The 14,337-nt window shown below is 47.6% G+C and overlaps 1 protein-coding gene across 1 annotated transcript; it reads right to left on the bottom strand.

Moving 5' to 3' along the window:
- Positions 1 to 4,484: 4,484 nt before the first annotated feature.
- Positions 4,485 to 12,520, bottom strand: LOC110567289 (uncharacterized). The gene is made up of 5 exons (XM_064370655.1): positions 12,429 to 12,520; positions 10,563 to 10,701; positions 8,892 to 9,231; positions 7,412 to 7,516; positions 4,485 to 7,193 (listed from the first exon to the last, which is right to left on the bottom strand). Exons 1-5 carry the CDS (start codon positions 12,518 to 12,520, stop codon positions 6,865 to 6,867), a joined length of 1,005 nt encoding a protein of 334 aa, XP_064226725.1. The 3' UTR covers positions 4,485 to 6,864.
- Between the last annotated feature and the right edge of the window lie 1,817 nt (positions 12,521 to 14,337).

The following is a 14,337-nucleotide window of genomic DNA, read 5'->3' as shown; positions in this document are numbered from 1 at the left end:
GCCATCTGGCAGCCATTCGAGTTCCTTGGGGCTGTGCACCAAGGGGGAAAACTGGTTCATCCTAACACCATTTAACACATGCATTACTGATGGTCTTCTATGGTGCAAGTCACTGGGAAGGGCTGAGTTGTCAGCCAGTTAAGTGCCTTTCTGACCTGTACGGTTGAGTCATCTGATCAGTATTCAGAACCATTGCTGTTGGCTCGACAACAATGTAACACCTCGAAATTTATTCTTTATCAGGGGTATCCAGTCTCCTAGCCTGAGATTTATAAGATTCATTGAAAGAGATAATATATTTTTTAAATGAAAGAGCAAAACAACATAATTACGTATCTACAGAATAAACCGACCTCTGCCAACCCAGGTGGAGATGAAGCGCACAGGGTTTGATGCCTCTAATTACACACAGCTTTCGGATAGGGGTGGATGAAAGGACACTTTATTATTCTCCCTCTAGTCATAGTGCTCTGTTGAAGCTAATCAAACTCTAATTCATTAGAAACTGGGACAAGAAACAGAAAATATAAATAAATAATGGCTTCCACTGGCCCTGAAAGCCCTAGTGAAACTTCTGATTAAATCTGGCACCTGGGCCCTGTTAGAATGTGCACTCCATGAGAGCAGAGGCCTTGCCTGGCGTGTTCACCAATGGACCTCCAGCACCTAGACGAATGCCCAGCACCTCGTGCTCACCTCATAAGTATTTGTCGAATGAAGCAATGAATAAATGAATGAATGAACAAACAAACAGGGCAGACTCATCCAGAGCAGCAGAGGAGTCATGGTAGATTGAATGTGCCATCAAAATCAAGGCCTTGGGCTGATCCCAAGTCTTCTGACCAGATGAGTTTGAGTGAATTACCTCACTTCTTTCAGCTATTTCCCCACCATAAGATGGAAGTAAACATGATATATATTGCAGATTAAGTGATAAAATTTATGTAAAAGTATTTCATAAAGTACCAGTTACCCATATGAGAAACCTGTAAGTGACCCTATATCTTACGGCCTCACTCACCCCCACACCCTGTTTGCCTCTTAGTCCTACAACTTCTACCTCCTAATATCTCCCTTCGTTGCTTCCTCTCCATTCTGAAAACCAGTATCTTCACTGTGGTTCTCAGGACTCATCACCTGATAACTCCAGCCCCTTCCTGGTGGGTTCCCTGCCTCAAGCCTAGCTCTGCTACAGTTGCCTTGCTGCCAATAGGCTTCATGAAGATTGAGTGATTGCTGTAGTCACAAAGCCCAGGGATTCATACTCAGTAGGGCCCAAGCTTGAGGGCAAATGCTCTCTGGTTGCCATCCTGAAATTCCTAATGATTTACTGTTTTGGAAGTGAAGTCCATGGCACATGAACCACGGGCCAGGGGCTTAGGGTCTTGGCTCTCATGTGCAGCATCTCTTACCACCTCCCTGCCTCCCAGGACAGGTTCTCAGCTACCTATTTCCCTGTCCCTGGCACCCTGGACCCTGCCCAGCCTCCCCCACAACCTGTCCCAGTGATACTGTCAACTCCACTTCAGTGGAGGCTTGGGCACAGGGTGGAGAGGGGCAGGGTTGGTGAGTGTGCTTCACAGTATCTTGCAAGGGGGTGTGTCAGTGATCATTCTCACCCCAGGCTATCAGTGCCACCGTGCATTTAGCAGGTGACTTGGAACAGGATGCCTCAGGCCCAACCTTAACCAAGATACCCAGTGCATCTTGACAGGGAAGTTGTAATACCCTCGGGGGTTACCTGCTCACCAAGGGTGGGAGCACCAGGCCTCCAGGAAGGAGAGACACCTGGCTGCATCTTCCTGCCCCTACCTGCGGCATGGCACATCAGTCCCACAGCTACTGAGAGGAGGAGCCAGCTGCCGGAGGACCACGTGTCCCAAGTCTCAAGGAGATCTCCAGCTCCCTCAAAGGTCTGTACTTGCCACACAAGTGTCCTGCCATGAGGACTGGAGGGTCGTGACATTAAAGAGGATAAAAAAATGCCATGACAGACCAAGAGACTGCAGAATGAAGGGAAACGCTCAGTATTTTAATGCCTTTAACATCACTTTTTTTTTAATTTTTGAACAAAAGGCCCTACATTTTCATTTTGTACAAGCACTCCAGGATCCAGTCCTGGCTGTCAACATGACCCTTCTAAATTCTGACCCTGACACACTGCTTACCTGTGACACTCCTTCAGAGCTTTCCTCTTTTCTGTAACTCAGAGCAGAAAGGTCGAGCCTCCTGGCGAGGCCCCCAGACCCTCCTTGTCTGGCACGGGCTGATTTCCTCAGCCCCATCCCCTTCTGCTCACCCACACTCACCCTCTGCCTTGGCCATCTTGAAGCATTAGCAGCTTTTTGAACATGTCTTGCTGCTTTACGTCACTGCTTGTCACGTATTCTTCCCTGTTACCATTGTCTACCCCAACCTTTATCTGACTGTGTCTACTCAAGCCTCACTTCCTTCCATGGCCTTCCCTGACTACCACAGCACCCCCAGGATCCCTCCCAGGAAACCTGTGTCATGGCCCCAATCACTGTGTGCTGGTATCACAGATATTCCTGCCTGGTTTCATTGTCATACGTATGCAACATGATCCTGATGACAGGGACCATATGACCTTCTATTCCTAGCTCCAGCAGAGGGTCTGACACTTTAGGGGAGCACTGAATTCAACACTAAGCTGGACATGCTGGTTCTTTCTGCACATTCCCTTCATTGCCTGCTTAGTGAGATGATCTGAATCAAACAAATCAGTCCCACTGGCCACTTTCTCCTGAGCGAGGAGCCTTTTCAATCACCAAGATGGCCAAGGCACCATTTTAAACCTATTTTACAGGCCTACCACTTTCTGATCATGTCACCTGCAATGATCCCTTGGGTTTCGGTTCTTGCTTATCACCAAACCTCAGCCACAGAAATTAGAGATTGAAAGCACTGGACTCATTTTTCCTGAGAGAAAAGATCATTTTTCCCCTTCAACACATTCACAAAGCTCTAACATTGCGATCCTAGAACATGGACCTTCCCTCCACTACTTCCCTAAGGAGATCAGCGTCCCATACAATGGGTTTCCTGACCTTGGACCCCCGAATCTAAACATCGTCTATTCAATCATCTGGTCCAGATCCCTCATCTCACCACTGTGGACACTGAGTGCAGGGGGCCCGGGGCTGTCTCCATCCCAACCCAAGTCCATGCTCATCCCACTGTTCCATGCAGCCTCTGTGAACTGGGAGTTATCGCCAGGCTCCTGATTCACCCTTTCACTCACTTCTCTGAGAGGATACAAGGTCATCCTTGCTTCTAGGTTTCCTTTCCTCAAGATCTCTAGACTATAATATTATCCCATCAATTGTCCAGTAACTGAAAACCTACCAGCCATACTAAACTAACGCATGATTCTGGCATCCTCTGTTGCCACTTCTCACCAGTGCTTTGCTTTCCTCCTGAATGTTCATCAGGGAGTTTGTTAAAAATTGGGAAGGGGCAGGAATGAGGCTATTGAGCTATCAGTGATCAGACAATACAACTTACCTCACAGCAACTGTTTATTTCACTAAATTGTGGGAGAACCAATGATAAAGAAATAGTCCTGGTTGATGCACAGTATTGACACAGTAGCCACACAAACCACATTCAATATCTCCGTAAGCCAGCTGCTGGCTTGTTTTGAGGGCTGTGTAATTGCTGCTGCCATCATTTCATGAACAGTCCCCTCCCCATCCCACCACGATTCATGGATTAGTTAATAAACTAGGAGGACTGTTTCAGACAGAGAGCAATCTGCAAATCAGAAGCTTTCCAGCTAGACTGGAATGGGCGGTTTATTATACACATTCCCAGTCACCTTGCTAACAGTCCTCAGGTTTCAGAAATGTCATTAAATATTCCATTCAAGAAACACAGGAAACCCTAAACGCGATCTAATTCATCCCCATCCCCACTGCCTCCCCCACACCATCTCCATCCTCAGGCGCATTCTAAACTTATAGAAATGTGGCCAGGAGAGAGTTAGACTATTTTGTGTGATGCAATACAGCCTGTTCAACTTTTGCATAGCAATTCAGCAAACACAGTTTTAAGCATTCAATTCTACTTCTACAGCTTCTTAAAATTCCCTGCAATATAATTATACTGATGGGAATGCAGAAAGATAATTGCTTTTAGAGGAAAGTTTCTCCTTTGTTCCATGTTCATCTGGCTTCCAGAAATGGAACAAGAGCCCTTGAACAGCAGAAATACACATCCATGTGTCTCTAGTTATCATTTATTTACAAAGATAGACCTTGACAAATGTAATTTGTTCAATAAAATTAAAAGGATGCACGATAATTCACTTAGACAAAGAGACTTGAAAGGGGACGTCATCGGCAGCAGCGCCGTCCATCATTCCAAATGATCAGCTGACTTTGAAGAAGTGGCAGGTGTTCCCCTTTTGGAATGCAGCATTGAAATAGTATTTAGAAGGGGGAAAAAAGAAAGAGAGCTAGGAATTGGAGCAATTTTTTATTCAGGCAATAATTATACAAATTAGATCTATGAAAGCCAGAGAATGACTGTGCCTTGAACCCTGTCTGTGTGCATAGAACAATGGGGAAATTAATAATTAAATCTATTACATATGCTCATAATTCAATACAAAAGATACCTCAGTAGTTCAAACACTCCTGTATTTTCATTTGAATAAGGCTTTCACACATTCTCATTATATATGTATTATATTTTAAATTTAACAGCTTATTTTGTTGCCTTTATGTTTGAATTAATAAGGGCATACTTTAATGCACTAATGGGGAATTGCATTAGCCAGCTTTGCAGACATAACTTTGAAAATCTCCCTGGTTTCCCAAGGGTGAAATCAATTTGCCCCATAACGTGTTGTCTCACAGACACATCTGGAATCTTGGAAGAATAGCTCCCCTCTACAAGCTTCTGATTTGGGCATCCATATTTAAAAGAGGAGCCCCAGAGAAGATACCTTTGCTAAACTGATCGGATCCCTCAAGCTCATCTTCTGGATTTTGCAATCTTTTAGCCAGCTGACATGCTTTTCATGCCTGGCCCATGTTATTTTTCCAGAGAACAAAAATAATTTTTCTGTGAAAAAGTAAAGATTTACTTTTAATCCAATAAATCATTTCCTCTCTTTTTAAAATTTTTCTCACTCCCTCTCTCCCTCTGACTTTCTTTATATTCCTATTTTTGACTCTTTATACCACCTCTGGCTCTGTGGAGAGTGAAGAAGACAAGGAAATTAGAAAAATGAGAGAGAGAGAAAAAAAAGTATATCCTATGGTGGGCAATGATGGAAAGGCTCCCACAACTGTTGAGGTACCAGTAACAGCATCCGAAGTACTAGAGTTCAGGATAGGGGGATCAGTGGTTGAACTACAGCACTGAAATCCCAGAGAGCACAAAGAGTTCACAAAGCAGAAGTCTCCGTTTTCTAAAAAACAAGGTGACTCCACGAGAAGGTCAAATGCTAAAGTTATAATCAATGGAAAACACCCATCCCTCTGCAACCCAGAAAAGAGACAAAGAAGTCAGTAGCGTGAGAAAGAAAGAGAGGAAGCCTAACCAACTGCTCACATCTCAGTGCAAAGCGGCTGCCAGCATACCCGGACAGTCCGGCACATGCGGAGGCACTCGCCGCTGCTGCCACTGCGGTATGACAAGGAGTTTTGTGCCTTCGGAGGAGCGCCAAATCCAATGATGCTAATTGCATTGCAGATTTCTAGCATCATTAGCAATTCTTAAAATTACATTTGCCCTGCTTAAGTTCTCTATTTCCAGGCTGGTGTACGAAGTGGGCAAGTCTCTAAAGGGGATACGGGTTACCGAGAAATTCGATTGGACATGCTGGCTTCAGGTGTGCAGGTGGAGGCTGGCCAGGGGGGATTCACAGCCCAGGAAAAATGCTTGTTTGTCTTATTTTAAATGCTGATTGCCGGGAGAATAAACAAAACCCGCAGCTAAATGGGCCTTAAAGGAACACTGGGAATTTTGGAAAGAAAAAAGCCTTACCAAATAACAGTTGGAACTAGCCCTGTGGGTCCTATGGTGACAAGCACCATCCAACCACCCCGAGTGATGCAGTAACTTGCATTTGAAATAGTTGGTGCAGAAATAACCCCTCTCCTTTTGTTTGTTTGTATTTAAAACAAATGAATAAAATCCAGATGAATTGGTGTTTTTGCTTTGTTTGTTTGTTTCCTTAAAGAGAACATATTTGCTCATTAGGAAAGCTAGACAGCCAGCTCCAGAAACAAAAGCCCCAAGTCTGTGTCTCTCCCGAGCTTTGGCAAACAGTTTGCCACAACATTTCCCGGCCCAAGTATCTCAACCCTGCTGGGAAGGGAAAGACTATCCCAAGAGCAGAGCAGAGGTCAGGATCCACCTCTCCCAAGGCTGCTGGCTCCTGAAACTGGGGCAGAGCTCTGTGCAGCTGGGACTTCCACTGCAGAGTCATTGAGAGACCACCAACACCAGCCTCTCCCAGAGTGGAGGGGTTGCCTCTACCCTGAATCTAGCAACAGAAAGGGGACCAGCTCCTGGGTATTTTTTCCAACAATTTATCCCATGTAATTAAATTGCTAAGCCTATATATTTATAGACACGTACATACACATATACATACACACACTTACAAATATGTATTATATATACAGCTCTATGTATAAACACTCTCATAGAGGGAGTATAGCTTTTAATTGGGCCGTCTTCTCAAAATAATTAAGCCAGTTTTAATGAAATACTGTTTAAGGCTGCTGGCAAGCAAAGAAGCCATCTTTAGCAGAGCATTAATAAACTGAGTCATTCGCACGAGGGAATGGCTAGCTGTATCAGTCACATTCATGGTGCTAATAAAAGAGCTCAGTTCTCTGTGGCGGGCCAAGGACTGGAGGGCTGGGAGGGAGCACAGAGCCCAGTCATCTCGGGCTCACTGTCACAGACAGCCCTCACGGCTGCAGCAGAGTTCACAGTGCAAGCTGGAAGAAGGGTCTGCTTGCCCTCAAAGGATGCCAGCAGGAATCTAAGTCCATTGCTCTGTCCATGGAAAAGTAAGGTGACCAATCGCAGGGGCTGGTCAAGTCTCCAGAGCTTCTTAGGACCTGTGACTGGTGCTGGACCAGGACTGGGAACAGGGTGCAAGCGTGGCCAGAGTTTTCCCTTTTGGTGTCCCAGTTTCTGTCTACAGTGACCTGCCAACCCCATGATATTAATGAGATAAACATGTTGAGAAGGTTTTTCAGAGGTATTGATGGGAGTCATGTTTAACTCTTAAAATGAGGGTAGTCATTCTCTAAACCAGGAATTTAGATAGGACTTCCCTTATCAATACCTCCTGCTGCTTTTTAGGAGGAGGTAAAGGAATATCTGGTTTGGTTTTTAGTCAAAGGGATGGTTTACCCATTCTCACAATGAGAATCTTTACAAAAGGGACTGACTTTCTCCAAAAGCAATGGGATGGACTTGCTGCCACGTGAAGGTCCATGCCAATGAGATGGTGTAGCAGTATCTGGTGCTGGAAAGAAAGGGGCCTGTATAAGATTCCCACTGTACCAAGGAGGAAGCTGACATGCCCCAGTGTTACACCGTTCATCCCCAGTGGAGCAGCCGCCTCCTGAATCCTTCTTCAAGAGTTCTGGGAGAAGAAAATAATCCCCGTTACCCTCTCTTCCTTTCTGCCTTGGAAAGGGCAGGGCTATAAAACACTAATGGTGAGGGAAGTTTTTTCCTAATTCCAGACAAGGCGGTAAAAGCAGGAACCTTTTGATTTCTGTAAGATCAATTTGATGAAAGGCTGGAACGGAAGTTTAGATTGGACCATGATAACAGTTACCATTTACTGAGCCTTTTCATTTGCCAGGAGGACACTGTAGATGCATAATAGTTCATAATCCTTACCACAACTCTGTGAGCTAGGGAGTTGTATACCCATTTGACAGAACAGGAAACTGAGGCTCAAAAAGTCAACCAACTTACCCATAATCCTAGAGCTCTCAAACAGCAAAGGCAGGATTCAGACATCCCAAAGCAGTGAACAGGGGTCCCTGGTTCTGGTAACACCCATTCCGGGTCCTCCCTCTCCCGTTCTCCTCTACCCGGGCTTGATGCTGGGTCCATCTTCCCGTTGGCCTCACCACTAAAGCTAATGTTGACATTTTCATCAACTTCCCGGGCCCGCACTCCCAGGAGCAGCAACAGATATCAAGCCCCGGCGCAGACACAGTCCTTACAAAAGGCAACTTCTGGGGAAGAAAAAGAAACTCCTTGTTCTCAGATCACTTTCAGAACTGATGCCCCGCAGACAGGAAGCGTGCCTGAAGTGTGCTTTCAGCACGGAGGAGAAAGGAGAGGCACACGCAGGGCTTGATTCCCGGTTCTCCAGGATCCGGAAGTGGAAGAAGCCGGGGAGTGACGAGGGACCCGGATCCGGCCTAAACCAGCGCCCTCGGGTCAAGCCCCTGTGGAGTCCTGGACAAAGGAGCCGCGACCTGCGTGGGGGGCCGGGAACAAGGAACGGAGACCCCAGTGGAGCCAAGGAGCCTGGACGGCCAGAGGAAATGGGCGACGGGCAAATGGAGATGCAGCCGGGTATGGGAGAGGAGACCATCGACTGGGAAGCCGAAACCCCCTTGCGGTTTGAGGGCTCTGAGGAGGGGAAGCGCCCCGCGCCCGGCCCCCAGCCGCCTCCAGGGGTGAAGGGCTGCAGGGCCCGCCGAGGCCGCTGCGCGGGGACCGCCTGGCTGAGCCCCACCGAGACGTGGCCGGCGCCCACCGCCCCTGCCCGGCCCCCGCCCGCTCCTCGGGCCAGCACGAGGCCCCACCGTGCAAGCGCACTGTGCATCGCGCCTGCAGCCTTTCGAAAACAGAAAAATAGGGAGTATATTTAGTACCCCAAACACTTGTAATGATGCCTCTCCCAGCAAATGAGTCCTTAATAATCCAGGAAGCGGGAACAGCGACCGATGGGGAGCAAACAGCCTGGCCCTGTGGGGTTGAACGCGCGGCACCAGAGACTCCTGACACCCCATGGGGCACAAGTCCCAGCTCAAGGTGTGCCAGCACAGGGCCTTCCCCGGCGAGGAGCTGGGCTTCTGACGGGAGGGCAGGGTGGCGAGAGGAGGCCAGCAGGACGGCTGACCCTGCGTGAAAAAAAAGACAATTCCAAGGCACCGTAGCTAGTCCACCCCGGCGACCGTGCCTTGGGCTGGGAGGATGTTCCTGTGGCGCCACCTAGTGTCCGAGGTGCAGACAACGCCCTGGCGAGCGAGGGCTGCAAGGACGGCCTGCGACCAGCTCTGAGACCATGGACTCAGGCTGGGACATTGGGATGGGTCATCCCAGGGTCCCCCCGCTGTGGACCAGTGATGCCCTTCCACCAGGCAAAAAGCCCCTCTGACGTCTCTGTCTTCCTGCTGCAACCAAAGCTAAAAAGAAAATTTGCCAGAACGAATGGAATAACTGACGGTCCCTTTCAATGAGACGTCTTCCATGAGGTGATGTCTGATTTTTCTTAAATACAATGGCAAGTCGATTATTAGTTCATTCAGAAAAAATATAGATGCTGTCATCCTATAAACATGAGTCCCCACATAGAACTGAGCCTCGGACCCGCTGGAGGTGCTGTGTCTGGGAAACGCTGAACTAGAATTTTGGGTGGAATAAAGTAGAATCTTTACTTTTTATTTTAACAGTAGCCTGAAGACTTCCTGCAGAATAATGGAAAGGATCAAGATCTGGGAACCAGGTTACTAAGGTTCTGGTATTGGCTCTGCCCCCCAGTTGTCCGTGTGACCTTGACCAGAGGGAAACAGTTTTACCTCTGGCAATGATGTGGAGTCTGGATTGATATCTACATGTGGTAGATAAGAAAACAGAGGTTCCAGAAGTTTACCGAAGGCCAGGCAGCAGATCGGTGGCCAGACCAAGCTTCAGCTGCACGTCTGACCAAGTCTGAAGAGCACGTTCCCTTCACCAGCCACTAAATCCCTTCGTGCTTTGGCCTTTTCATCTACAGCATGAGGGGGCTGTACCAAGTGGTCAGGATTCCTTCCAGATACAGCAAACTGTGATTCTAAGGTTTCACTGATCCCTTAAAACCCGGTTTTAGTGCTCACAAACCCCGTGGTGATAACAAAAGAGCCTTTAAAAAGGATTTATCTAGCTATAAAAACCATTAGATTTTATTTTGGGCTATGGGCAAAGAACAGCAAAACAAACTTGTTGGAACATCAAACCACCTTTAAAATTCAGGGCAGCAGGGACAGAGGAGAAAATCTGCACAGGCCGAGGAGGGGCAGCTTACAGATTCTGCGGCTGGAACCAGACTGCAGGGCACTGCTTATCTGCCATTGGCTTCCTGGGGGATAATTACCTCCTGACAATTGTTTAGACTTGATAAATACATGAAATGGGGCCACCAACAGTTTATCTGGCTACCAGTTCAGATCCAGACAGAACCAGATGAAGAAGTCAGGCGCATTTGCAATAACCTCAAAGATAAAACCTTCCTATCTGAGACAGCTTATCTCCTCCTCAGGGTCATGCTGCCCAGTAACTGCCACCTCCAAAAGAAGGAAGGGGAGAGCACTTCTAGCAGGGGGCTCACAGTGGGCCTCGCCTGCTTTGAATTCCCCTTCCTGCTCACACGACAGGCCGCCTGCCTGACGGCAAGGGGGTGGTACTGTGCCCTGGTCTGGAAGGCTTGGGAAAGATGTTAGCAAGGAAGGTGGAAGAAATGGGCAACTAGACCCCAAAGCCAAGGTCACCTAACTCTGAGATGAATGTTTTCCTCGTGGGCTCCTCCTCTGCTTCAGAAGGACCAGCTGAAGGAACTTGAGGCCTCCCCAGCAAGGATAAGACCATGAGCCGCAGCTCAGAGGAGCTGGGACCCTGCTGGGCTCCATATGCACCCCATGACCAAAGGCAAGTTGGACCTCTGGGCCTCAGTTTCCTCACTTCTCGGGGGTTTGAGCTAAATAATCCCTAAGATCTTTCTGAGCTATTTTATGGACTGGATTCAAACCAGCCAAAACATCTTTATGGTTTAAAAAAGGCCAGAGGTTTCATTGAAGAACCATCTCCCTGCCTTACATTTTTCCTTAGCCTGCTTGCTTTTCTTTTCCTCCTCCCCAATAACTCTCATTTCCTGACCACAAACCTCCATCCTCCAACTCCTTTCCAATGTCAGTAGCTGGCTCCATCAGGCTGGCTAAGGAGCAAGAAGACCATCACCTCAGAAAGCAGCCCCACTGGGTGGTCTACGGAGCAGTTTGCCGAGCTGCAGACAGGCCCTTTATTTTCCATCTGTCAAGGAAGGAAGCTGCCTGATGCTTATTTCCTCCTCCCACTCTTCTCCCTCCCATCAGCGGACTCTTCCACCTTCAAAATATTCTGATAGGGGATTGCAGGAGTTTTCCTCAAACAGGATCACCTGGGGTCAACCACTGAGCAAGCCCCAGCTGCAGCCCCGCCCACTCCCTCACCCTCCAGCTTGAGCGATGGCTCCAGTTAGTAAAGCAGTTGGCTCAACAGGACAGCAACCAAAAGTTACTTTCTACGCCCTAAAGCCCTCGCCTGACACCACCTCTTTTTTTTTTTTATTCTTCAGGGGCCTTTTGGGGACCCACAATTGAGCTGTATTCCGCAGAAACAACTTCCAAAGGAAAGGAATGAGGCATCGTTTTACCAAGAGCCTTTTCTCCCTCAAGCAAGTCAGTGTACACTAGGCATCTTGCACTTTCTTTTCCCTTTGGGTAAGTGAGCAGAAGGAAAGAGTTACCACCCAGGGTGAGGTCATTCCTCGCTGGTGGTGGGATATCTGGTTCTTTCAGAGTTTCCCCACGGTGCTGGCCTCACAATAGGTGTTCATGAGGTGCAGGCTGATTGGGTGAGCGGATGCAGTGCTCTGATGGATTTATTCAGTGTATGAGATTGCAAGGCCACAGGCCAGCAAAGGCTTAACCACCCCACCCTTGCCTTCAGACCAGCTCCATAGCTTTCCATGTCCCTATCTGCCAGCTTCAATGTGAAGCAAAGGCAGGGATTTGAGCTATATGCTCCGCTCAGGTGAATGCCCATCCCCTGACCCCTGTGCTAGTGCCTTGTCCCTGTGTGCCTCGGCTTTCTGTCTTCTCTCTGGACTATGATTCATGGCAGATATTAAAAAGGAAACAGCATCCTTCAGTTCTTTCTACCATTTCTCTTATCTTTAAAGGGTTCTTATTAAGCAGTATCTTCAAACTTATTTATGTGATGTCATGCTAGGAAGCAGTGTTGTCAATGTGCCACTTTCCATGAGCACTGAATTCCGTAAAAATAAAAGCCGAATAAATGTTACATTGCCTCCATGCAGAATCTTCTCTAGTCATGACTATCCAGAGAGTCGAGTCGGGAATCCCTACAGATAATCAGATAATGGTAACTTTTACTTTCCGAGGCAGTCAGACCACTCCCTTTTCCTCTCCTCTTCTGGAGTGATTGATCCGGAGAGGCCAGCTTCTTGCTGGGCCACAACCGCCATCCACTCCTAGAAGCCAGCCCAGAAGCAGGGACACAAAATCATGGGGAGCCGACCATGGCCACAGGGTCATGCTATTACCCTTCACTTCACATTTTTTAGTTCTTTTTTGAAGGTTATGAAGACACACAGATGTATGTATTTTATGCCCGTTTTCATATTAAAAGTGAATGGGCAGGAGGAAGTGAGGAGGGGAAGAAACTAGCACTCAAACGCCAAGCATCGTGCTGGGAACTCAGAGTTCTCAAGCCCCCCAGTCTTGGTCACTGGGGAAGGGAATGGGCATCACCCACCCGCTTAGTTCATATTTGAATAACTGCTCATACTTGAGAATGTCTTGAACTACAAGTTGCAACTACCGGAAGTGAGGAGCCCCCACAGGAGCTCCGTGTCTTCCCCGAGAGCTCTTGGACAGTGCTCCTTCATCCTCCATGACTTTGATCTTGCAGTTCCGTTTACCTTCAGTGCCTTCTCGCTCTTCTCACCCTCATCCCAACCCCTTCCACTTTTCAAGACTCATTTAGACATCATCCCCAAGAAAGCTTCTGATTCCTCACTGCCTGATCCCGTCTGGGTGGACACCCATAGAGTTGTCCTGTACGGCGCTTGTCCCCACTGTGTTGTAATACTCTGCATATCTGACTGCTTCCTCAATGTACTGTGAGCTCTTTGAATGAGAGTCTGGTTCAGCTTGGCATCCCCAGTATCTACTGGTGCACTTCTAGGCTACCTCTTGCCCAAACAACACCTCTGTGTTCTAAGGAAAAGAAGAATGCAGCCCTATCCCTCTCACTCACCCCACATGCACACTATCAGCCTCCAGCAAGGCCATGTGACTCCCTTGTTCAAGTCAGAAAAAGGTGCTCTCTCCTCACAGTGGGTGCAGCCTCACAGCAAGGAGCTCGTCTTGGTGAGTAGGACATGAGCTGGATGTCCACACCCGCTGGGCCGGCCTCCAGGCAACCTGCACAGCTATATCGGTTGGCTCTGGTCAGATCAATCACTCTAACCAGAGAGCAGTGACCCACTTCTCTTGACCTCTGGCTCAGCTTCCAAGACACCAGGCTGCTTTTCTGCTCCAGTACCGATTCCCTCTAACCACAGCTGCTCATGAAGTAGATAAGCCTGTGTGTCTCTAACAGCACAGTGCTCCATGCAACCCAAACACAGAACCCAGAAGAGAGAAGCCGAGGAGGTCCCGTTTCTTCCAGGCACATTGCCAGCCTCTGTCCGGGTCTGGGCACGTGGGCTCATTTACATAGCTGGTTTGGAGCTTTTGGCAGATGAAAGTGTGCGGATAGTTTTATATGTGTTGCTCATCATTAAATCTCCCCTTCAGGGTTTCTTGCCGCCTTTGGTTTGTGTCTCAATCTGGAGCAAATTTAAGCAAAGGTTTAGGCCTCTGCATTTCCTTGGTTTAATTAATAATTCATAATAAAAATTTAATCAAGGCATAAGCTTTTGTGGAAGGTTATAAAACACTTTTATTTGCCCTGGAGATCAGAATGACCACTTTCTAAATCTGTGAAATGAGGGGTTTTTTCCCAAATGAGGAAATTTTACTCTCAACTGTAAATTTCAGCTGTTTGCCATATGTAACCGCAGAGAATCTGTTTATTGACTTAGTATATTAGAAGTAGTTAGGCAGGAAGAAAAATAAACCCAAACTCCAGACGGGAGAAAGTGTGGGGAAAGAATGAAGAGCTGAAGTTAGAGTCTAGCAAAACTCCAGCCTCAGAAGAGATAAATGGAAGAACCCATCTCCCAAAGGAGATGATGATGACAGGAACCAGACCGGGAGACAAAGAAACTGGTGGGAC

The sequence above is a fragment of the Aotus nancymaae genome, unplaced genomic scaffold, assembly GCF_030222135.1.
Source record: "Aotus nancymaae isolate 86718 unplaced genomic scaffold, 86718_ANA_hifiasm-v0.15.2.pri h1tg000007l, whole genome shotgun sequence".
NCBI lineage: Eukaryota > Metazoa > Chordata > Mammalia > Primates > Aotidae > Aotus > Aotus nancymaae.
This window is presented reverse-complemented; position numbering and strand designations above follow the sequence as displayed.